Source organism: Drosophila innubila, chromosome X (assembly GCF_004354385.1).
Source record: "Drosophila innubila isolate TH190305 chromosome X, UK_Dinn_1.0, whole genome shotgun sequence".
NCBI lineage: Eukaryota > Metazoa > Arthropoda > Insecta > Diptera > Drosophilidae > Drosophila > Drosophila innubila.
Window position 1 is genome coordinate 12,130,666 of NC_047626.1, and position 24,022 is coordinate 12,154,687.

Genomic DNA, 24,022 nt, shown 5'->3' on the forward strand with positions numbered 1-24,022 from the left:
TGGCAACGCTGCCAACACAAAATATAAATACATGCAATATCACATTCACCTTTAAACACACAATAATATCAGCTTAGAAAGGCGGCAATTTTTTAAAAACCCTAACATGGCCACATCGCGAAAGTGTCGATTCCATGTAAGTGTGGCCGAAACTGAAGATAAATTGGTTAAGGATCTCGGCGATGTGCTAAAACGTTGTGCAAATCGAGCACTCGAAAAATGCGAAACTTTTCGCCTTGGCCTCTCAGGTGAGTGCAAAAATATGTGCAAATGTGTGTGAGTACGTGCGTGTGTGATAAGCTCAACTTGAGATCAGTGCTGCAATTTTAGCTAGTATGTAGCTGGACTTGGTAAATTTTCAAGTGCTACAGCTAACTAGCTGGTTGGAAAAGCTAGAACAAATAAATAATCTTAATTTTCGTATTATTAGTTGCTTTATAGCTTCTTAGCTATTTCTATCTATTTGGAACATTGAAACTCTGTCAGCACTGCTTAAGGTGACCTTACATCGCGCTATTTCAAATATGTACAAAGTCTAGCATCGTCTGTTTTGCATTAACAGGTGGTTCGCTCGTGCAGCTTTTGACCCGCGCACTTGTTGATCTTCAACTGGACACGACATGCTGGAAGTTTTTCTTCTGTGACGAGCGCTATGTGTCTCCTGATCATCAGGAGTCCACCTACTGGGCGTACAAAACACAAATGTCAACCCAATTGCCAAACATTTTGGATAGTCAATTTGTGAAGGCGAACACATCATTGCCCTTGGATGACTGTGCCAATGACTATGAGACACGGGTGAAAGCTGAATTTTGCACAAGCTGTCCAGAGTTTGATTTGTTACTTTTGGGCATGGGACCGGATGGACATACATGCTCATTGTTTCCAGAGCAACCAGCTAGCTTGGCGGAAACTCATCGTCTAGTCATTCCAATTCGTGATTCCCCAAAACCGCCGCCAGAACGTATCACATTTACGCTTCCATTGATCAATAACGCTAAAGATGTTGTGTTTGTTGTCACAGGTGCCGGTAAAGCTGATGTTGTAAAGGTAAGCATTATTTTTAAATTAATAACAATTAAATAATACATTCTTATTTAATTACAGCGCGTGTTTTTCGATCTGGATAAAGAGTTTCCCGCTGCGTGGATAGAACCTAAGCATGGAGAGTTGACATTGCTTGCAGATGCTGGCGCAGCCAAATCATTTGTTAGTCAATCCAAGTGCTGTTAAAAATTGTAAAAAATACATAGCTAATAAAATATTTATGCTGTTGCGATTTCATCCCAAACGTATATTTGAATGCGCGCCGCGCCCTTCAACAAATACATTGTTGACAACTTAAATGGCGTTGCCACTGACTGCATTGCATTGATGCTGCCGGATCAGCATAAAATATATATTCAATTAAAAAGGTTAGAAAACAACATACATTTACAATAATTGTGTAAATTAACAAGTACCTAGTATATATGTATATATTTACATACGCTTTTGTAAGGCAACGTACTTTTGAATTCGCGCACTTTAACAAATATAGTGTTGACAATTCAGATGGCGTTGCCACTGCATTAATCAAACAGAGCAAAGTGCCACCAGATCTGGGCAAAATTGTCGTTCAAGTGAAAATGTAAGAAAAAAAAACCACAATTTACAAACATTGAGAAACGCAATGCTGCGGTAATAATTATTGCGTAAATTAACAAATAACTGATTGATAAATATATACGCACACGAACGCATTTGAAATGCCAGACACATTCAGCGAATTCGATGCGGAGCGCGTCTGTCGCGTTTGCCTGCGCGAAGTGGGCGATTTCTACTTCATCTACGATGAGGCGCCCGTGGAGCAGGGCGCGAACATTGCCCAGATACTGAATGAATGCACGCGTTACACCTGCGAGCGGTTCGACAAGATGCCGCATCATATGTGCGATACGTGCATTAAGGCCGCCTGCCAAGCGTATCGCTTCAAACGAGACGCTGAGAAGGCCTATCGCTCCCTGGTCGCGATCCTGGGACAGACTCCGGCAGCGAAGCCAAACAGCAGCGATGTTTGCACCCAGACGGAACAGTTACCAATGCTGCCTTGTGGCATTTGCAATGAGGAATTTCTCAACATTATTGAGCTGCGTATGCATCGCAATCAGCAGCACAAATATATCGAGGAACTCAAGTGCAAATTGTGTGGTGCACAATTTGAACAATTTCGACAATTGCGCAGTCATCTTGTGGAGAAGCACGATCAAAAAACAACATCAACATTCATGCAACGTCGCGTTGAATGCCGCGAGTGTAATCGCGCCTTTAGTCGGCGGGATCATCTGCTTCGTCATATGCGCACAGTGCACAAGTCGGATAAACAGCGCCGGACGCTGACCGAGCAGGAGGAGGATACAATCTGGGCACCTGCCGACGAGACAACCATGCACAGTGGCGATGAATTGGAATCAGCTGCCGTTTTACTCAATGACCAATGCTCCGACGATGATGATAACGAGAACATTGAGAGTGTCTATCAAAGCCATACGAATCCCATATCAAGCAACGAGGAGGCTGACGATGATGAGGCCGATGCCGAGGCTAAGCAATCCCTTTGGCTGCATATTAAACCCGAACCAGAAGCCGAACCGGAGCTAGAACATTGTCCGGCTCCAATAGAGGCGCAAGTAACGCGCGAGAGGCGTAAAAGAAAAGCAAAGATACAGGCAGATCAGAAGGAGGAGGAGGCAAAGGAGGAGCAGAAAAGTGCAGCCAGAAATGAGCTGGCAACAACAGAAGTTAAGGGTAAGAAATGCATACATTTGCTCCAAATATTACTCTCATACGAGTACTTTTAATACACAGAGGAGCCACTAGCAGAGCCACAATTACCCATTAAACAGGAGCGACAGCGTGTTGATAGCGTTAATGTGGATGCAGTGGAAGATTTGAAGGGGACACCCACAACAGCGAATGTGCTGCACAGCTCCGATGATGAGGAGGATCAGGATGAGGAAGATTTTTGCAATGATGACAATGACAGCGACTTGGATTACATTGACGAAGACGAAGCTGACGATGAGCGAGAGTTGACAGTCGCTGCTACCACCAAGGATAAGTCAAAGAAGCTGCCACAAGCTGTGGCACCTGTGGAAATCGTGCGAGAATATTTGCAGAAACCATCGACGGCCAAACAACGACGTCGTCGTCGCAATAATAAACAAACTGATGGCGAACCAAATGCCAATCCCGAGAATCGTTGTGACGTCTGTCAGCGCACATTCTCCCGCCACTGTCACTTGTTGCGCCACCAATTGTCGCATCTGGAGAAGAAGCCGCTCAGTTGTCCGCATTGCTCCAAGGGATTTGCACGCAGCGATCATTTAAAGGCGCATATACAGAGTTTGCATGGCAACAAGGAGCACAAGTGTGTTCTATGTGAAGCAGCCTTTACACGTCCCGATGCCCTCGAGCGGCACAAGCTGAGCAAACACAATGGCGAGGGTCTCGATGCGAACAGCGAACTCAAGCTGCAACTGAGCGAACACACATGTGAATACTGCTCCAAGAGATTCTCCAGCAAGACATATCTGCGCAAGCATACGCTCCTCCACACGGAATTCCTTTATGCCTGCAAAACTTGCGATGAGACATTCAAGGAGCGCCAACAGCTGCGCAGCCATGAGAAGACGCACACGGGTCAGCGGAACTTCCTCTGTTGCATATGCGGCGACAGTTTTGCCCGCAACGATTATCTGCGCGTCCACATGCGCCGTCACAATGGAGAGAAGCCCTACAAGTGCCGTTACTGCACCAAGGCATTTCCCCGTGCCACAGATCTCAAGGTGCACGAGCGGTAAGTCGACATCCACTCCATACAACAAGCAGGAAAATCATCTTAGGTATATTGGAATTTTGTAAAAAAATCATGCCAAATTGGATAACAATGTTGACTTGTGAAGTAGCTAAATCCGCAGTTTAACCAACTTCAAACTGTCATAACTTGATCAAAACTGAACCGATTTTCAAGCGGAATGTCATTGTGATCATTATTTGGCATTTAAATTCATTCTGCATTTAAATTTTATCAAATTCCTAAAAAAAAATATTTTTTTCTAGATTCTACTAGATATTGATTTCGATGCTAAGGGTCCCCCCTTTGAAATTTCGAAAATTAAAAATTTTAAATCTCAAGTTTTCTCGTTTAATCAACTCCTTATATCGTAATTAGTATAAAACAACATTTTAAACTTGATTCTGAGACCTTTCATTTTTTTGTAAAAAATCATGTGAAATTGAACAAAATTTTGGACTTGTAAAGTGGCTAAATCCGCAGTCTGACCAACTTTAAACTGTCATAACTTGATCAAAACTGAACCGATTCGAAATGTCATTTTGCTCATGATTTGGCCTCTGCATACATTCTGCATTCAAATATTTTTAAATTCGTTTTTTTTTGCCCTAGGTCTGTTTATTTCGATGTCATATTTATTATAAAACATCTTAAAATATTAAAATGTTTCAAAATTGATTAGTTGTACCGTTACGTTCCGGTACTGATACCGGAACCGAAAGAAAAAAACTGAAATAAAACCTTTTACCGAAACCGTTTTTCGGGACGTACCGGAACCGAAAGAATAGAATTTAACCTTCTCTAAAAATGTTGCAGTCTTTGAAATTTTAGAGAAATCAAAAATAAATATGAAAAAGCTGATATATAAAGATATAAAAATAGGCAAAGTTAAGTATTATATTAAATAAAACGGCATTATTTATGATTGTTAAATACAACTTGATGTGGGTAAATTAGATTCTTAATACATTTTGCTTATCTGTATATTTATTATAGGTATCACACGGGCACCAAACCGAATCTGTGCAACACGTGTGGCAAGAGCTTTCATCGCGCCTACAATCTCACCATCCACATGCGGACACACACGGGCGAGCGTCCGTACAAGTGTGATCAGTGTCAGAAGAGCTTCAGTCAGAGCAATGATCTGAAGGCGCACATAAGACGCCACACGGGCGAGCGTTACAAGTGTCCACATTGTGATGCCTACTTTCTGCAACTTTACCACATGCGCAACCATTGTCTCAGCGCCCACAACAAGCATATTGAAACGAAAACGGGAAGGCTACAACGCACTGGACTCCTGGATGAACCGACGCATTCGCATCTCACCACGGTTGTAATTCCGCCCACACGTTTCCAGACAGATGCTGCAACAGTGACCACAACAACAACAACAGCGGCGGCGGCATCTGCAACAATTGCCACACCAATTATACATTCACCTGTCACCTACAACACAAACACAAACACAGCATCCCCTGCATCTGTAACTGTGCCCATTACGTTACCCCTTGTTCCGGACACAGCTGTTGGATTTGTTGGTGCTGCGAATAATGCCACAGCAACGACAACGGCGCCCTTTGGGGCATTCAACATAGCGCCCGTTGTGATGGGTAAGCTGGAATCTATCTATCTATCTATCATATAGAAGTGTCAGTTAGAGACTTGTAATCCTATAATTTGCAACTCTGTATTCGAATATTCTGAATATGCCTATTTCCTTATTTATATTCCTATATATATTCTTTCTCTATCCGTCTACTTTTCTACTCCTATCCAAATCTCCATATATTTGACTTTATTTATACATCTGTGTGTATTAAAACATAACTGTCAATTTTTTTGAATGATATTTAACCTTAAAAACATTTCTACCTTTTTTTGTACATTTCTATAACTATATTTATTTTATTCATTTGCAAATTTTTAATTTTTACCATCTCATCACTTTTTCGAAAACTTCAAACTGTCAAAAATTTGTCAAAGCGTATTAAATTTTCTTGAGCAATGTCAATTTTATAATTATTTGACCTCTAATTTGATTTTGCATTAAAATTGGAAAACTCAATTTTTTTCAATCACTGACCATTTCTTCCATACTTTAACCTTGGCATTTAAAAAAAAGAAAACAAATGGAGTGTTTAGATAAATTCCAAATAGATAAATTCCAAATATATAGGTTAATTATTTGCCGATTGATCGACAACTCGTTTCTTTTTTTTCGACTTTTACAGTTACATTATTTTAATCTTGATTCACAGTTTGGATTTATATGACTAGTTCAATCACTGCATCTTATATTTGGTGTAATTGGTGTATCTACAATAAATTTCAAAAACTGTTTTTATTTCTATTTAAATGTTAGTAATTATCTATATCCTTACATCTATTTCTATTACTTTAACTAACTAAATCTCTATAATGCCTATATTTTTTGTCTATTTCATAGTTATATTTACTTATCTGGATTTATATCAATCTCTATTTCTATATTTATTTATCTTTTTACATATCTCTTTGTATCTCTCTCGCATCTACTTCCATTTCATTCTAATTCACCTCTGTCTGTCTCACTCTTAATTTCAGCCCATCTCATGTACAACCATGGAGGCAACAGTCAACAGAGCAATGCCAGCGGCAGCGAGACAGGAAAATAGCCGATGTTGCAACAACAACAACAAGAACAAGAACAACAACAACCGAAGAAGACTTACATCACCAACAGTAGAATTCTATTAAGAGCGTCTCTCTTAAAGCTATAATACCCTATGATACTCGTATCATGCAAAATGGGGTTTATCATGCTCAAAACCAATTTCTTCTGTAACTCGCTGTTTTACCAGTGACTAAACTAAACGTTGAAATTTCTTGATTACATTGTTAATATTAAATAAGTAACTATCTATAATAATATAAGAACGTTTCAATGCTTTTATATTTATGTTTAACATGTATGCAATTTTTAATGAAATTATAAAAAAATAACTCATATTTGTACAACTAAGAATATAGCTTTTAATATTGCAAATACACATGCAAACATGTTCAAAATGAAAATGGAGCAAAGAATGAAAAAATGTGTTTTTTTTTTTTAAGTTTTGCCTTTAAGAATGTATTCTGTAAATATATAAAATTGTTTAAATTTATCGAATTGTGTTGCCCAGCACACATTAGTATAAATTATTTTCTTTGTCGATTTAATTTTAGTGTTTAAACAATATTAAGTCGTAATTTTAAAACATAAGTAAATTCGTTTAATAATATTTATCTAATTCTCTCTTATTTCTTCTTTGGCTGCCACATTCGGCTGCGACGAGGTTCCGGCAATTCCTGCTGCACGTTTCCGTTGCCCTCATTGTCCTTCAACACACGCACCTTCCACAAGGGCGACTTCGTCAGCTTCTGCCTCTTGACCAACAGACGTTGACTCGGCTTTCGCATGACTGGAGACGCCTTCAGCGAATTCAACGTCCTCGTTAAACTTCGCTTGGCTTTTGGCGTCTCTACTTTGCTGTTAGATTCACTTTGTCGCTTCCTTTTGTAAAGATTTCCTGTAGTTTTCGCCGCTGACTTTGTCATGGAAGTCAGCTGCCAATTGGACGGAGCTTCCGGCAGGTACATTGTAAATGCCGACATGGCAGAAACGTTTCTTTGCGACAAGGGCGTACGGGGAGCAGTTGGAGCAGGTGGCAACATCTTGCCGGTGCCGGATGGAGTCGTTACTACATGCTTGCGGGCAGAGTTCTGCTGCTCCTTGGCCTGATGCAGACGCACCCATTCACTGGCCATGTGCTCCAAGATGTTCTCGCCATGAACCAGGAATGGCGACCCAGTGCGCAACTCATACGCTTGCACCAACTCCGTGATCTGTCGCTCAATCTTTGGCAGCTTGCTCCCGATCGCCTTCCTCTCGCGTTCCTCCTTCAGTAGCTGCCCACCGCGATTGTTGAATCGATTGGGTTCGTTGGCCTTCGCCTCCAAGGCCTCCATGCGTGCCCAGAACTCAGCGCGACTTGCGAACAACTCGAATATCTCCCTGTTCTCACTGTAGAAACTCTTCAGATCATCCAGCTCCAGTTCGTGCAACTCCAACAGATCCTCGTTGTACCAGTCGTCGTAATAGTTGGAGAACCGCTTGCGCTCCTGCTGTGACTTGAGTGTCAAGTCCCACCACTTCCTGATCTCCAGCCGCAGCTGCTCTATGAACATCTTGAGGTTCTGGCTACGCAGCTGCTGACACCGCTGCAGCTCCTCATTGAGCACATCGTAAGTCCGCTGCGTATACTTTGTAGCTTCACGCACGCGCCGCATGGCAAACTCATCCGTCTCCTGAAGACGCTCCCACAGCACATGAATCTTCTGCCTCATATCGTCAACGCGTTCGTGCAGCTCCACAACCTGGGCCGCAAACCTCTGTTGCATGCAACGCAGACTCTTGAAGATATCCGGAGTCAGAGACTGATTCGCCTGACTCAGCAACTGCTCGTCTGCAGCTGTCTGAGGTGTCAACTCCAGCACCTTCATGTCCTGCTTGATCTGACTGCGCAACTGGAACAGCTCCTCCAGCCGACGGGTCCGCTCTGCCCGCAATCGCGTCAGGTGTTCCGAAAAAACAAGCATCTCCTGCGGCTTGGGCAGCGGATCCGCCAACAGAGGCAGCGGCAACTCACCCAGCTCCTCACACAACTCCTCCTGCTGCAGCAGCAACTCACAGATCTCAGCACGACGCTCACGCAGCTCCTCACGCAGATGCTCGATACTCTCGACCAGCCTCTGTTGCCAGACAGTCAGTGGCATGTCCTCTGGCATCTCTCCAATATCCACACTCTTGTGCAGCAGACGTCGCACCTCTGAGGCCTCCTCGCGCAGTGCACTAATCCCATCCCTGATCGACCTCTCCTTCTCATCTGATTCTGTCAATAAGTCTATGTAAAAGTGGCGCACGCGCTCCTCCAACTTGTGCATCAATTCCAGGCAATAGTCTGTGTCAAACATATGCGACCATTTGATGTGCAGCTGATCGAAGTGTTTACTGGTCGTCTCCAATATTGCTGACTTTGTTATCTTCGCTTGTTTATCCATGGCTAATAAGGTCTAATTTTTTATTACAGAATACAAAATCAAAAACAATCAAATCAAAATCAACATCAATTGAACTTACGGTAAATTTAAAACACATCTTAGTGCTGCCACCTTTTTTGAAAAAAAAAGACTACGTTAAGGTGCCCACACACGACAAGCATGTGCGCTGAGCATGCTCGGCTCGTCGAAGTTTGTAGCGTTGTGTGCGAACATCAAATCAAAACACACCAAACGTCACTTTGATTTTAACGTCAATGAGGTAAAATTGAACAAAATATTTATTAAAAACGTAACAAGTTGGCTTGTTATTAACGAGCCGGTCGCCGTCTGTGGTCAAAGGAAAACTTCGACGAGCCGAGCATGCTCGTGTGTGGGCACCTTTATGTGAGGAGCATTTACATTCTCTGTAAAGATGACAGTCAAACCGATAATGGTTAACAGAGCGCTTGGACATGGTCACTTTATACAAATACTATTTGGGGTGTTCCAGCAATGTTGCCACTTGTATTACGGTTTTGTTACAGAATAATAGTTTTTCCATTTTTTTTTTCAATTTAATATTAATATAGCCTTTTACTAATTTATGAAAAAGAAAAAATGTAATTTAAAGTGTTTTTTGTATATATATGTACATCACGTTTAAACTAAAACAAAGTAAAATATATATATAGTTTAACAGATCAAGAATATTTAAGAAATAAAAAATAAGTTCGGTAAGCCTACCATAAATGTACTGCTCAGAAAATAAAAAATAACTGATCCAAACATTACATTTATCAGTTAAATAAAATAAATTTAAATTTAACGTATTTTGATTATGTATGAAACGTGTTTCTGTAATGTTAAATGTCTTTGCAGCGAAGTCGAGCGCTCTTAACATAATAAAATAGCTTATTTTGGAAAATATGGCAGCACTAAGATGTGTTTACAGTTAACCGATTGTTGGCGTCACTTTTTGATTTTGTATTTTGTAATTAAAAATAAGACTATAAGAGCAACATAAATATATGTAAACGTTGAAATGGATGAACAAGCGAAGATAACAAAGTTAGCAATATTAGAGACGACCAGTAAACACTTCGATCAGCTGCACATCAAATGGTCGCATATGTTTGACACAGACTATTGCCTGGAATTGATGCACAAGTTGGAGGAGCGCGTGCGCCACTTTTACATAGACTTATTGACAGAATCAGATGAGAAGGAGAGGTCGATCAGGGATGGGATTAGTGCACTGCGCGAGGAGGCCTCAGAGGTGCGACGTCTGCTGCACAAGAGTGTGGATATTGGAGAGATGCCAGAGGACATGCCACTGACTGTTTGGCAACAGAGGCTGGACGAGAGTATCGAGCATCTGCGTGAGGAGCTGCGTGAGCGTCGTGCTGAGATCTGTGAGTTGCTGCTGCAGCAGGAGGAGTTGTGTGAGGAGCTGGGTGAGTTGCCGCTGCCTCTGTTGGCGGATCCGCTGCCCAAGCCGCAGGAGATGCTTGTTTTTTCGGAACACCTGACGCGATTGCGGGCAGAGCGGACCCGTCGGCTGGAGGAGCTGTTCCAGTTGCGCAGTCAGATCAAGCAGGACATGAAGGTGCTGGAGTTGACACCTCAGACAGCTGCAGACGAGCAGTTGCTGAGTCAGGCGAATCAGTCTCTGACTCCGGATATCTTCAAGAGTCTGCGTTGCATGCAACAGAGGTTTGCGGCCCAGGTTGTGGAGCTGCACGAACGCGTTGACGATATGAGGCAGAAGATTCATGTGCTGTGGGAGCGTCTTCAGGAGACGGATGAGTTTGCCATGCGGCGCGTGCGTGAAGCTACAAAGTATACGCAGCGGACTTACGATGTGCTCAATGAGGAGCTGCAGCGGTGTCAGCAGCTGCGTAGCCAGAACCTCAAGACGTTCATTGAGCAGCTGCGGCTGGAGATCAGGAAGTGGTGGGACTTGACACTCAAGTCACAGCAGGAGCGCAAGCGGTTCTCCAACTATTACGACGACTGGTACAACGAGGATCTGTTGGAGTTGCACGAACTGGAGCTGGATGATCTGAAGAGTTTCTACAGTGAGAACAGGGAGATATTCGAGTTGTTCGCAAGTCGCGCTGAGTTCTGGGCACGCATGGAGGCCTTGGAGGCGAAGGCCAACGAACCCAATCGATTCAACAATCGCGGTGGGCAGCTACTGAAGGAGGAACGCGAGAGGAAGGCGATCGGGAGCAAGCTGCCAAAGATTGAGCGACAGATCACGGAGTTGGTGCAAGCGTATGAGTTGCGCACTGGGTCGCCATTCCTGGTTCATGGCGAGAACATCTTGGAGCACATGGCCAGTGAATGGGTGCGTCTGCATCAGGCCAAGGAGCAGCAGAGCTCTGTCCGCAAGCATGCAGTAACGACTCCTTCCGGCAACGGCAAGGGCAAGATGTTGCCACCGGCTGCTCCTGGTTCAACTGCTCCCCGTACGCCCTTGTCGCAAAGAAACGTATCCGCCATGTCGGCTTCAACGATGTCGTTGCGGAGAACTCCGTCCAATTGGAAACTGACTTCCATGACAAAGTCAGCGGCGAAGAGCACGGGAAATCTTCACAAGAGGAAGCTACAAAATGGAGACGTTCATAAGCCAGAGACTCCGCATGCCAAGCGCAATCTGATGAAGACGCTGACTGCCATGAAAGGGTCTCCAGCCGTGCGAAAGCCGAGTCAACGCCTTCAGCCCGTCCAGCCCAAGGCGGGAAAGTCTCCGATGAAGAAGGTGCGTGTGCTGGAGGACACAATGCGTCGCAGCTCAGGTGTGGGAAGACGCAGCATGGGTCACCACTCGGCCAAGAAGGCGCACACCAAGGCACATCAGGTACCTGAGATTCGAATTAGGGGACCATCGGATGAGGACGAGGAGAATGATGGCTTCGAAACCGATGAGAATGTCAAGGATGACACATACGATTCCTTCGAGAAATCCATTGAACCTGCTGCGCGCTCTTCCATTTTACCACTGAAAATGGGATCGTCCATCCGTCCATTAAAACTAAGAAAGCATTTATAGATTATAAGATAATCATTTTACTGAAAGTACTTATTTTTCTGTTTAATTAAGAGTATTATTTAGCTGTGGTGTTAATTGTAATTCAAAGCAGTATATGTAAATACATTTTCATATTTTTTTTTTACATTTTGAAATAAAATGTTTGTTTTTATCGGTTATCAGTTTGAATGCGGCGGCATTTGTCGCCGTTTGCGGTTATAGAGACATCGTTATCTCCCAACCCGATAACGATAAAATGTTATAGCAGTTAGCTGCTGCCTGTGCTGAAATGCAGAAATTAGTTTTATTTTGTTCTGCATTATTGGCAAATAAAATGTTTTTTTTTCTGTGCAAACTTTAAACAAAGTTTATAAATAAATTGGGGGTTTTCCTGAAACAGATTCAGATATGCTGAAACCAAATTGAAACCAATTGTAAATCTGTTTCAGGAATACCCCAATTGTTATGTATTGACAGCTGCCACCTTTTGCGAATATTCAGACGAATATCGATAGCTTGCATCAAAGTGAAAACGATAAAACGTCATAGCAGTCAGCAGCTGTTTGTGCTACAATATTTACGCGCTTTTTTTTAGTCATTGTTGATTGTCGCTTATACGGAAATTAGTTGAGTTTTGAAAGAAGACTGCAATCAAAATGAATACACCTTTTGAGCCACGCACTCTGGTCAATGGCGGCATGCTGAAACAGTTTGCCGGCCAAACAGTTAGCATAATGGTGCGCGTGGAAAGCGTTGCCGGCTCAACGCTGCTGGCGAACAGCACCGATAATCACAAGCTGCGCATAAGTCTGCCCAGCGATCTTGGCGCAGCAGAAGGAGCGTGGGTGGAGGTGATTGGTGTGCCCAATGCTGGCGACGCCATACGCGGCAAAGAGGTACATTTGACAGTGCCCGATAAAAGTATTTGCTTAATGTGTTCACATTAATTGCAGGTGATTGAATTTGGCGGCGAGAATATCGATTTTGATACGGAGAGTTATAATACGATGACGCAGTTGCTCAACAATGTGAAGCAATTCTATCGCTATGGCTAAGAGGAACAGAGAGAGAGAGAGAAACACCATCATTACATGCATATACTGTTCTCATACATATTTAATAAACATTGTGAATTTATTTAGTACACCTGTACGCATTCCAAATAAGTTTAACATTCGTTATCGTTCATACATACAATATATATATATATAAAAAAGGCTATCTAGTGAAGTGACTATAGACGGGAGACTGGAGACAGTCTACTGCAGCACTGCCGCATTGGCCACAACACTGGGATTGTTGACCACCTCGCCGAGTGAATCGAGCACCTCCTTGCGATAATCATCGAACTCGCCATCGATCTCATTGATTGTCTGATCCTCGATGACATACAGGGTGCAGCCCGTTTCACGTATGAGTCGCTCGTCGTGGGAGACAATAATGACGCCGCCTTCATACTCATTGATGGCCTCGGCCAAAGCATCGATTGATTCAATATCCAGATTATTGGTCGGCTCATCCAGGATGAGCACATCGGGCGCACTAAGGCACAGCTCGGCGAGAGCGACACGCGCCTTCTGACCACCAGACAGATCCTTCATTTTGATCGTATGCGCGTGACTGACCAATCCAAACGATCCCAATGCCTTGCGCGCCTTCTCATGCGGCAAATTAAATAGACGTTGTAGATACTCCGCAGCCGATTCCTCTGCCGTCAGATGCTCACCCGAATGCTGATCGAAGCGTCCGACATGCAGGCGATGATTCTTGCGCTGCTCACCCTGTTGGGGCTCCAGTTCGCCCAGCAGCAGCTTGAGGAACGTTGATTTGCCGACACCATTGGGTCCGACAATGGCCACACGACTGGTCAGATCAATGCCAAAATCGGCCTTAATGAACAATGGCTTTTGGCCATCGAAGGCAAACGTGACATTGTGCACACCCAGAATTGGTGGTTGCAATTGTGATGGCTCCGGGAAACGGAATTTCACAATATATTCCTTGGGACGAGCCAACAGCTCCTGTGGCCCCTCATCCTCATCCTGTTTCTGTTGCTTTGTCTTGTTCTTCTCCTGCTTACGGGTGAGGGACTCCTTTTGCTTCTTCTCCGCCGCCTTCTTGGACTGTCCATGTGCCTTCAGTTCGCGTATACGCTTCTCCTGCTTCTCATACTCCTTGATCATCTCGCGACGCTTCTGCACAAACATCTTCTTGAACATGGAGTAGTTGCCCTTGTAGTACTGCAGCTTCTTTTGATCCAGATGAATGATCTCGTTGCAGACATTGTCCAAGAAACTCTGGTCATGAGAAACGATCAGCAATGTCTTCTTCCACCCCTGCAAATAGTTGTCCAACCAAATGACCGCATTCAAATCCAAATGATTTGTCGGCTCATCGAGCATCAGCAATGTTGGCTCCAAGTACAGAGCACGGGCCAAGGAGACACGCATACGCCAGCCACCCGAGAACTTGTTGGTGGGTCGATCCTGCATCTCCTTGCTGAAACCAAGACCGGCAAGGATGCGACGAGCACGTGCCTCGGCCGAATAGGCGCCAATTGCCTTCAATTCAGCGAAGGTATCATTGAGTTCCTCCTGCACGCTCAGATCACCGCCAGCAAATTGTTTCTCCAACTCCTCGCTCTTCTTGAGCATCTCCGTGCGCTTCACATCCGCATCCAAGATGGTATTAATGGCCGTCTTATCGGTGGCCACCACCTCCTGTTCGCACAGCAGCACATCAATGTTGGGTGGGATGGCAAAGGCACGCGTCGCAATGTGACGCAGCAGCGTCGTCTTGCCATGTCCATTGGGACCCACGAGACCATAGCGACGTCCATGGGCAATCAACAGATTCGCATTCACAAACAAATCATTACCTAACGGAGGGAGAGCGGGAAAGAGAGGAAGAATGAATGAATAAGTATAAGTAAGCATACAGTGTTCCAATTTTAACTAAATTTGGTCGGGATGTATAAACAATACTAGACACACAATCTTTAAGTTTGGTGGAGATAACTTAATAAGCAAGTAAGGTTTTTATAATGACAGTTGAATTTCCACTGATCGTTCCAATAAGAGATATTTATATGATTTAGTCGTCCAGTTTATGCCAAATTTGTTTAGGATTTATTAGAAAATATAAGATACATAATCTAAGAAATTGGTGGAGATTTCTTAAAAAACAAGTAAGTTTCTCATGATAAAAGTTGAATTTCAACTGATCGTTCCTATAAGAGATATATGATATAATCTTCCAGTTTTCGCCAAATTTGTTCAGGATTTATTAGAAAATATTAGATACACAATCTAAAAGTTTGGTGGAGATATCTTAAAAAGCAAGTAAGGTTTTCATAATAAAAGAGCTATATAATATAACTCGATCAGTCCAATTCCGACAGATACAGTACCTGTAGCTACAAGACAGACTCGCCTCAAGTTTCATAAAGATAGATTCAAAACTGAGAGACTAGAAACAGATGGAGATGATTATAACGACTCAGCTCGACATGCTGAACAAGAATATATATACTTCATGGAAACTATTTCTCGCGCTTAATGCGTTACACGTTTTTGGGAGAAATTGAAATACCCTCTGAAAAAGTGTATAGAAAAAAGAGAAAATGAAAGTGAACTCACCCTTGGCTGATATTGTGAAATTCTCAATCTTGATGTCGACGGCATGCTCCAAGGCCGCCTGTTGTCCTGCGCTCTTTTGCACCTGCGACATGGTGAAATTGTTATCCAGATCCGAGTGTCCAGCTCCTCCCTTTTTGGTCATCAATTCCATTTGTCGCTCATATTCCAGCTGTTTCTTTTGCTTCTTCTTCTCTTTGTGTGTGAGCTTCTTGTCCTTCTCTTTGTCCTTGTCCTTGGTGTCGACAGTTGCCTCGGCAGACTCTTCCGACTTGGGCTCCTCCTCCTCCGCCTCCGCTGGTTCCGTTTCCTTGAGCGTTATTGCAGCTACTTTTTCAGTCAATTTCTGATCGAGTTCAGGCTCTGATTTGGACTCGGGCTTCAATTGCTCCGCCTGCTTCACATCCTTCTTCTCTGCCTCTTCTGCTTTCTGCACCTCCAGCTCCTGCTCCTCCTCCTTTTCCTCCTCATCTTCATTGTCGCTCATTTCGAATTTGTTCTTTTGCTGCTTCTGCTGTTTTTGCTTGGATTTCTTGGTTGCCGGCTTAGCAGCTGCCACTTGCTCCTCCTCAGAGTCCACATCTAGCTGCTCCTCCTCCTCATCCTCATCTTCATCATCGTCACTCATGGCAAATTTATTCTTTTGCTGTTGCTGCTTCTTTTTGGATTTCTTGGCTATGATTGCCACCGGCTCCTCCTGCTCCTCCTCCGCATTATCAAGCTCGTTGTCACTGTCATCGTCACTGAAGCCATCATCCAACTTCTTTTTGTTGTTCTTTTTACTCTTCTTGCCCTGTTGCTGCTGCTTCTTGTTGGCGGTTTTTGCAACTGGCGCCATCTCTTGGTCGGATTCAGCAGCTGGCTTTGCTGGCGTCTCATCCTCATCGCTCCAATCATCGTTTCTCTTACCCTTTTTACCCTTTTTGGCTGCCTTCTTCTGCTTGCTTTGCGATGATTTGTTGCTTTCCAGATCATCCGCTAACTTGTTGCTGTTTAGGGATTCATTATCACTAGAATCACCGCCAGCACCCGTTCGTTTACCCTTCTTGCCCTTTTTGTTTGCCTGCTTCTTCTCGTTGGCAATCACTTTCTCTGTCTCTTTGTGATCGTCTTCGTCATCGAAGCGTTCCTTCTTTTTGCCTTTCGCCTTCGACATGTCGCTTCTGTTGGGGTAACTGTTGTTGAATAAACTAATATTACACAAAAAAACGAAATTGCTGATTTTTGATAATTTGATGATTTACGTTTACGTTTGCGTTTTGCTTTGTTGCTGTTGTGGCTGCTGCTGCGGCGGCGGCTTTCACGTGCACAGCTGGCAAATGTGCCAAAATGTGGAGCTGGAAGAAGAAGAAGAGCAAGCACACGATGGTTATTTGCCTCTGCGAGTGTGCGTGTCTGTGACTGTTAACAAGTTTATACGACAGCTTATAACGATTTTTAATGAATTTATAACCACATATTGAAGGCGCTTTAAAGCAAGAACCGATTTAGAAAAGCTTGCTTTTTAAGCTCGTACTTGTTTTAAATTATAATATTCATTTATAATATAAAGTTATAATATTCAACTGTCAGATGCCATACATAATTGTGCGGTATTGAATAAAACAGAATGAAGTGGTCTCTATAAACAATTGTGGCAAATAATGCAAGTCAAAACAATGTGGTTTAGCTGCCATATAAACATGTTATGTTTTGTGACTGTGTGCGCACTGTAATTATTATCGGAATCGTGATGTCATCGTTCAGAACTGGTTCACAGCCGAAACAAATGTTAATTGAGTGACACGTTTTTTGAAACTTCATATAACATGGATTTACAACTATGGATTGCTTTCATAAATATTGATTTCAATTTTTACAAGTATTTTCGTAAATGTCGTCAATCAGCTGGTGGTTTGTTGGCATCAAACGGAACTAGCTGAACTGTCCTGTCGTGGATGTCGATAAGCGTGCATGCCTATCGATATATCGATAGAGATATATTTTTTTTGCCACAAATGTCGCCGAGCTACATAATTGTTTAATAAACAATTAATTACTAATATAAACAAAATAGTGCATATAGTGTGTGTGATATTCAATCTAATTGCAAATACTTTCCATTGAATGGCTAACAACGGAACTAGGCGCTGTGGTTAAAGTGACAATAACAAAAACAATAACGAAAACAATAACAACAACAGCACCACCAACAACAACAGCAACAACAAAAACAACAGAGCTAGAGCCACAACGCAAAGGAGATTGAGATTCGCAACGCAATCAAAAAAAAAACAAAAAAAAGCAACAAAAAATTCCACTAAAACGGAAAATAACATACGCTGTGTGTGTGTGATAGAGAGTGAGGGAGTGGACCAAGGGGGAGGGGGTCGCCGCGCACATAGCCCAAAGGTGGTTAACAGTAGCAACAAAAACAACAACAACAACAACAACAACAGTGCGATACTACGAGCGAGACCTTGAAAACTTTAAAAAAATAGCAACAAATCCGCTCAAAAAAATTAACAAAATACGCAAACAGAGCTGAGAGAGGCGACGTCAGAGGCCGCTAAGTTATGGAGAGTGACAATTTTCCGCAGCGCGCCAATTAATAATAAAAAGAAAATCAAATGCATGGAGAAAAGCGAATTCGATATCGAATTCGGCAACCGTGAGCACGTAAACGTAAGAATCAAAACAAGCTAACGATTTGTAGCAATAATAATAATAATAATAATAATAATAATAACAGCAGCAGTTTACACACACACACTACACTCACACACACACACACACCTACACTCACACACACTACACTCACACACACACCTACACTCACACACACACATACTACACTCACACACACACAGAGGCATACATTAGAATACAAAATAACAACAATAACAATAACGTGCGCAATGGCAGCAGTAGTCGCCGCCTCAGTCAACGGCGGCAGCGGCAGTGGCAGCGGCAGCGGCAGCGGCTGCGTCGCAATTATGACAGCAGCGGTCGGCGATGCGGAATCAAACGACGTCAATGGAGCAGCCAATGGCAGGGAGGCGCGTAATCTGGCGGAGAAGCAGCGTCGAGATAAACTGAATGCCAGCATACAGGAGCTGGCGACAATGGTGCCACATGCCGCCGAGTCCACGCGGCGTCTGGACAAAACCGCCGTGCTGCGGTTCGCGACACACGGACTGCGGCTGGAGTACGTCTTTGGCAAGTCGGCGACACGACGCCGTCGAAAGCTCAATCTCAAGCTACCCAATGGAGGAGGCAGTAACAGTAATAGTAATAGTAGCAGTAGCAGTATCATTGCTAATGATACGCCACAATTGACGGATACGTTGATGCAGCTACTCGACAGCTTTCTAATCACGCTCACCTGCAATGGACAGATTGTGCTCGTCTCCGGCAGCGTGGAGCAGCTGCTCGGCCATTGTCAGTCGGATTTGTATGGACAGAATCTGTTGCAGATAACGCATCCGGATGATCAGGCGCTGTTGCGGCAACAGCTCATACCACGTGACATTGAGACGCTTTTCTATCAGCAGCGACGGCAACATAAGTCGCAGTCAACGTCCGCCAGCGATGAAGATGATGATGATGACTTGGAGCATCATCATCAGCAGGATGAACTTGAGCATCATCATGAGCATCATGAGGATCGCACTCGGAGTCGCACTCCCAGCCCAGAGACCATCGCCCATCTGTCGGCCATCGATGAGCGTCTGCGCGCCGATCGACGCTGCTTCACAGTTCGCTTGGCGCGCGCGTCGACGCGGGCAGAGGCGACGCGTCATTATGAATGGGCGAAAATCGATGGCTGCTTTCGACGCAGCGACTCGTCGGTAACGGGTGGCGCCGCTGCCAATTATCCAATCGTATCGCAGCTGATAAGACGTTCGCGTAATAATAATATTTTGGCTGCTGCTACTGCGGCAGCTGCGTCGGCAGCGACAGCGACAGCGACGCTACCGCCACCTTGCCTGCCTCAACATGATGCCATCGCGCAGGCAGCGCTGCACGGCATCAGCGGCAACGACATCGTCCTCGTGGCCATGGTCCGCATCATGCGGGAAAGCTCCACCAACCTGAGCCTCATGTGCCGTCAGCCGGAGCCGTATCAGCTGGAATACCGCACACGGCATCTCATCGACGGCAGCATCATTGACTGTGATCAGCGCATTGGCATCGTTGCCGGCTACATGAAGGATGAGGTCAGTGTGCAAGAGATCATTATCATTATCGTAATAGTTGCAACTAATTTGTATCAGAATTATCATCGTCATTAGCATTATCATTGGTCATTTTGTTTTCCCATTAATTACCATTAGCATTTGCATTACTATCACTATCGTAATAGTTAAAGTTATCATTATTATTCTAATTAGTATCAGCATTAGCATTGTCATTAGCATTAGTCATTTTGTTTTCATTATCATTCTAATTAGCATCATTGTCATTAGCATTATCATTGGTCATTTTGTTTTCCCATGAATTACCATTAGCATTTGCATTACTATTACTATCATTCTAATTAGTATCAGCATTAGCATTGTCATTAGCATTAGTCATTTTGTTTTCATTATCATTCTAATTAGCATCATTGTCATAAGCATTATCATTTCTCCTCTTGTTGTTCATCGAACTATCATTAAAAACAGCCTTAATAGAATTTGCATCACCAATCATTTTAGTCATTAGAATTTACATTACCATTAGGGAAATTTAGCAATTATTATAACTATAATCGTTTTCCATTTAAATTAATATAATTTAAAATTAGCACTAGTATTGTTGTTATTCGAATTAGAAGCAATATTATTATTGTCAATAGCATATTTATTGTTCACTTAATTATCATAGTATTGAAATTAGAATGATCATTAGAGCAAGAAGTAACTTCCTTATGATTATTAACCATTATTTTCATTAAGCTTATGCTAAAAGACAAGTGAACACATTTTCTTATGTTCAAGTTTTAACAACTATTTTCAAGTTGAGAATTGAAATATAATGAAAGTGTTGCCACCTGGCAGTATACGTATATGCACAGAGTATGGCAACACTATATTAACAGTTGTTATTGCTTTAACATGACAAAATGAATCGAATCAGAATTTTAGCATGACGTTAGCTTATCAAACTAATGAATTATTTAACAAAATTATTAATGTGTGTAGTTACTTGGTTAGTGTGTATACTAAAGTAGATAATTGCTAGTAATTTATTAAATATTTACATGTGCATACATACATAGGTACATATATATATGTAAATGATTCTGATTGGAATTTCAATTGATTTGATATGTCGTTTGACAGGTGCGCAACCTGAGCCCGTTCAGCTTTATGCACCTGGACGATGTACGCTGGGTGATTGTGGCATTGCGGCAGATGTACGATTGCAATAGCGATTACGGCGAGAGCTGTTATCGCTTGCTATCTCGAAATGGACACTTTATTTACCTGCAATCGAAGGGATTCCTTGAGATTGACAAGAGCAGCAACAAGGTGCATTCATTTCTCTGTGTCAACACATTGCTGGACGAGGAGGCGGGCAAACAGAAGGTGCAGGAGATGAAGAACAAATTCTCGACGATCATTAAAGCTGATATACCCACACACACCAGTCCCGATTTGCCCGCCTCAAGAGCGCCACAGCAGCTGGAGAGGATTGTGCTATATCTCATTGAGAATCTGCAAAAGACGGCGAATGGAAATGGGCATGGAAATGGGAGTGTGCATGGCATAGATGATGTCAACATGGATGCCATGGATGATGGTTGTTGCAGCTCACCCGCCTCCTCCAGCAACACGGCCTTGACGCTGGAGGAGCAGGCGCCATCGCCAGCTCAATTGGCGCTGGTGCCGCCAGCTCCTAATCATGTCAAGCATTCAATATCGAAATCGGTGAATGTGGTGAATGTAACATCGGCCCGCAATTTACAGTACCAACAACAGCAGCAGCAGCAGCAGCAGCAGCAACAGAAGCTACAACAACAGCAACGCAGTGTTGCAACGGGCGTCATACGTCAAGTGAGCTGTTGCCTCAGTGAGAGCTCCACATTGTCGCCGGCGAGTGCGTGCAGCCTGGAGCTGCCGGATGAGGCCAGCAGCAATGCATCCCCGCCACCAGCAACAGTTGCAACAGCAACAGCAACTACTCCAAGAGTCAGCGTGCTGCAAAGATTAATGACAACGCCAACAAAGTCAGCAGCGGGTGGAGCAGCAGCGGGCGGTGTCACAAATGTTGTGGGAGTGGCAGCGGAAGCTGGAGCAACTGCAGCAGCATCGCCAACGCAATTGCATGCCGCACTGTCGAATACGTTGCGCAGTCTGGACACCAAACTGCTTAGCATGGGACAGGAGGCACAAACGCTCTACCAGCAGCAACAGCAGCAGCGCAAGACATTGCTGCCCAAGCTGGAGCAGCAGATGGACGCCTTTATGCTGGAGCATCAGATGCAGAAGCAGCTGCTGGTCAACATCAAAAGCGAATACGATGCGGCAACGACATCGCCAGCATCGACGCCGGTTTCAGTGATAACCAAACAGGCGACAGACAACGTCCAGTGAGAGAGAACGGCGGAGAGCGACAGAGTGAGAGAGAGCAGCAGCAGCAACAACAAGTGTGATTTCTGGTTGCCAGTGTTGGAAAACGGCGTACGCTTATCGCCAACGTTTTTGCCTTTCGGATTAGCTACAATCTTTATACTTATATACATACATATATATTTATTTAAATCGAAAAAGAAATAGCTCAGTATTCAGTGCACGGCTGAAGCTTTGCCCTCCCCTTCCTCCTTTTTCCACCTTCCCACCTTGTCCCCTAGCACCTTCCTGCATCCAAAATTTACCAACACTACGCAAAACAAAACAAAACCAACAACAACAACACTTGATACCCAGTGCAAACAGAGTACAAAAGAAAATCATATATATATATATATTGTTTTAAGTACAGCTACTCATTAACTTTTAACAGATTTTAAACACCGCAAATGCAAGCTAGATAGAAAGAGAGAAATAGCGAGAAGAAAAGAAAGAGTGAGAGCGATAGAGAGATTTTAGTTTTATAAATCATTGGACAACACTGCAGCAGTCAAGTTAAAAACTAAACAATATTTCAAATAATATAACCAAAACCGAAACGTTAAACATTTTTCCAAAAAATACCAAAATTGAAGTAAGGTTTATCGCGATTAAATACATACACTCCACATTTATTCGTACACTCGTAATTTTACATCAATTTTCTGCATATAAAAAAGTTAAAAAGTACCGCAACCGATAGAACAAAAAGTAAAATAAACAAAATATAGAAACTTTTACCGAAATACTCTTTTTGAAACGTTTCGGTAAATAATAATATCCACTTGCAATGTTTATGCCTCACACAAACACGATTAATTAATACTCAATTAAATACATAAACAATATATGTATAGCTCTAATTTTAGAAGGGGAAATGTGAGAAACCCTATCACCACCAACACCCCCCACCCCCTCTCTCCACAAAAAGAAATATAAACAACACACAGACACGGGAATTTTCCTACCCCACTGAGCACTGAGCTATTGTATATGACACACAGTTGTAACTATTTAGATTATCTTTGATTGAATAATTTCATAAGCTATCCAGTTCCCGTTTTCCCCCTCCCCAGCCCCCTCTTTATGCTCCACTCGATTTGGTTGCGGTTTGTGGTTTGCCTTATCAGTTAGCACTTATTGTTTAATAGCAAAATCTTTGTCTTCGTTTTTTTTTTTGTGTTTTTTGTGTAGCTATTATTAACAACATTTTTTATTATTAATATTATACTTTTTTTTTTGTTTGTTTTGTAGCAAAGCTTTTGTTTTGGTTTTTTCCTTATATTTTTCGTTTCGTTCGATCGTTTTTTTAGTGCGTAGTTTAATTTGTAATCCTAATTTAAGCAAATTTGTAAAATTTTGTTTTATTTTTACATTTTACTTTGTCAACGAGTTGTGCTCTTAAAACACTTTTGGGTTATATCTATATAAATTAATAAATAAACATATATAAATATATACTAATAAATACATCTAATGTGTATATATAGTAAATTTTGTGTTCTTTTTTGTGTTGTTGTCTAGACCTTTTGTACAATCTAATTTATAAAACAGCTAATAAAAAGAAATATAACAAAAACAAATGCAAAAAAAAAAACAAAGATAATACTTTCAATAATATTAAATAACGATAATAATGCGTTACAAATGTTTAGCAATTAAATACATAGCATGTAAAATATTAATAAAAATAATTATTATTACTGAAAATAAAAATACGTAAATGAATCAAATACTTTTCACTTGGGGGAATGGATTCGACAAAATGGTTAATAGATTAATTTCTTTGTCATTTGAAGTTTAAAATAAAAAATAAATTTAACCAATATTGATCAGACAGTTTTTCGGAAAGTGTTTGTTCTGGAATCTCCTATCTTCA

The 24,022-nt window shown here is 42.6% G+C and overlaps 7 protein-coding genes across 9 annotated transcripts; 5 read left to right on the top strand and 2 right to left on the bottom strand.

The window, feature by feature from the left end:
• Positions 1-50: 50 nt before the first annotated feature.
• LOC117793665 (probable 6-phosphogluconolactonase) lies at positions 51-1,284 on the top strand. The gene is made up of 3 exons (XM_034634047.1): positions 51-248; positions 563-1,050; positions 1,108-1,284. Exons 1-3 carry the CDS (start codon positions 107-109, stop codon positions 1,231-1,233), a joined length of 756 nt encoding a protein of 251 aa, XP_034489938.1. The 5' UTR covers positions 51-106; the 3' UTR covers positions 1,234-1,284.
• A 306-nt stretch (positions 1,285-1,590) lies between these two features.
• Positions 1,591-6,915, top strand: LOC117793661 (zinc finger protein 37). The gene is made up of 4 exons (XM_034634042.1): positions 1,591-2,787; positions 2,848-3,838; positions 4,832-5,451; positions 6,425-6,915. Exons 1-4 carry the CDS (start codon positions 1,749-1,751, stop codon positions 6,493-6,495), a joined length of 2,721 nt encoding a protein of 906 aa, XP_034489933.1. The 5' UTR covers positions 1,591-1,748; the 3' UTR covers positions 6,496-6,915.
• Positions 6,916-6,946: 31 nt separating this feature from the next.
• LOC117793663 (protein regulator of cytokinesis 1-like) lies at positions 6,947-8,956 on the bottom strand. Its single transcript, XM_034634045.1, has one exon. The coding sequence runs from the start codon at positions 8,918-8,920 to the stop codon at positions 7,118-7,120; it is 1,803 nt and encodes a 600-aa protein (XP_034489936.1). The 5' UTR covers positions 8,921-8,956; the 3' UTR covers positions 6,947-7,117.
• An 871-nt stretch (positions 8,957-9,827) lies between these two features.
• LOC117793943 (protein regulator of cytokinesis 1-like) lies at positions 9,828-12,078 on the top strand. Its single transcript, XM_034634401.1, has one exon. It carries the CDS (start codon positions 9,942-9,944, stop codon positions 11,952-11,954), a length of 2,013 nt encoding a protein of 670 aa, XP_034490292.1. The 5' UTR covers positions 9,828-9,941; the 3' UTR covers positions 11,955-12,078.
• Positions 12,079-12,535: 457 nt separating this feature from the next.
• LOC117794064 (replication protein A 14 kDa subunit A) lies at positions 12,536-13,076 on the top strand. The gene is made up of 2 exons (XM_034634526.1): positions 12,536-12,829; positions 12,887-13,076. Exons 1-2 carry the CDS (start codon positions 12,590-12,592, stop codon positions 12,986-12,988), a joined length of 342 nt encoding a protein of 113 aa, XP_034490417.1. The 5' UTR covers positions 12,536-12,589; the 3' UTR covers positions 12,989-13,076.
• LOC117794055 (ATP-binding cassette sub-family F member 1) lies at positions 13,045-16,989 on the bottom strand. Of its 2 annotated transcripts, XM_034634512.1 has the most exons (3): positions 16,809-16,989; positions 15,572-16,745; positions 13,045-14,811 (listed from the first exon to the last, which is right to left on the bottom strand). In XM_034634512.1, exons 2-3 carry the CDS (start codon positions 16,722-16,724, stop codon positions 13,193-13,195), a joined length of 2,772 nt encoding a protein of 923 aa, XP_034490403.1. In that variant the 5' UTR covers positions 16,725-16,745; positions 16,809-16,989; the 3' UTR covers positions 13,045-13,192. The 2 variants fall into 2 exon arrangements, with proteins under 2 accessions (XP_034490403.1, XP_034490402.1); XM_034634511.1 differs by having other exon boundaries at positions 15,572-16,989.
• A 482-nt stretch (positions 16,990-17,471) lies between these two features.
• On the top strand, positions 17,472-23,077 carry LOC117794057 (neuronal PAS domain-containing protein 2). Of its 2 annotated transcripts, XM_034634516.1 has the most exons (3): positions 17,472-18,232; positions 18,303-19,767; positions 20,875-23,077. In XM_034634516.1, exons 2-3 carry the CDS (start codon positions 18,466-18,468, stop codon positions 22,126-22,128), a joined length of 2,556 nt encoding a protein of 851 aa, XP_034490407.1. In that variant the 5' UTR covers positions 17,472-18,232; positions 18,303-18,465; the 3' UTR covers positions 22,129-23,077. The 2 variants fall into 2 exon arrangements, with proteins under 2 accessions (XP_034490407.1, XP_034490406.1); XM_034634515.1 differs by having other exon boundaries at positions 17,472-19,767.
• Positions 23,078-24,022: the final 945 nt, after the last annotated feature.

Coding starts and splice junctions, on each gene's coding strand:
- LOC117793665 (XM_034634047.1), top strand. CDS start 107: ATGGCCACATCGCGAAAGTGTCGATTCCATGTAAGTGTGGCCGAAACT. Junction 249..562: donor TTTTCGCCTTGGCCTCTCAG/GTGAGTGCAAAA, acceptor TTGCATTAACAG/GTGGTTCGCTCGTGCAGCTT. Junction 1,051..1,107: donor GTAAAGCTGATGTTGTAAAG/GTAAGCATTATT, acceptor ATTTAATTACAG/CGCGTGTTTTTCGATCTGGA.
- LOC117793661 (XM_034634042.1), top strand. CDS start 1,749: ATGCCAGACACATTCAGCGAATTCGATGCGGAGCGCGTCTGTCGCGTT. Junction 2,788..2,847: donor GGCAACAACAGAAGTTAAGG/GTAAGAAATGCA, acceptor TTTAATACACAG/AGGAGCCACTAGCAGAGCCA. Junction 3,839..4,831: donor GATCTCAAGGTGCACGAGCG/GTAAGTCGACAT, acceptor TATTTATTATAG/GTATCACACGGGCACCAAAC.
- LOC117793663 (XM_034634045.1), bottom strand. CDS start 8,920: ATGGATAAACAAGCGAAGATAACAAAGTCAGCAATATTGGAGACGACC.
- LOC117793943 (XM_034634401.1), top strand. CDS start 9,942: ATGGATGAACAAGCGAAGATAACAAAGTTAGCAATATTAGAGACGACC.
- LOC117794064 (XM_034634526.1), top strand. CDS start 12,590: ATGAATACACCTTTTGAGCCACGCACTCTGGTCAATGGCGGCATGCTG. Junction 12,830..12,886: donor ACGCCATACGCGGCAAAGAG/GTACATTTGACA, acceptor CATTAATTGCAG/GTGATTGAATTTGGCGGCGA.
- LOC117794055 (XM_034634512.1), bottom strand. CDS start 16,724: ATGTCGAAGGCGAAAGGCAAAAAGAAGGAACGCTTCGATGACGAAGAC. Junction 14,812..15,571: donor TTTCACAATATCAGCCAAGG/GTGAGTTCACTT, acceptor TCCCTCCGTTAG/GTAATGATTTGTTTGTGAAT.
- LOC117794057 (XM_034634515.1), top strand. CDS start 18,466: ATGGCAGCAGTAGTCGCCGCCTCAGTCAACGGCGGCAGCGGCAGTGGC. Junction 19,768..20,874: donor CCGGCTACATGAAGGATGAG/GTCAGTGTGCAA, acceptor GTCGTTTGACAG/GTGCGCAACCTGAGCCCGTT.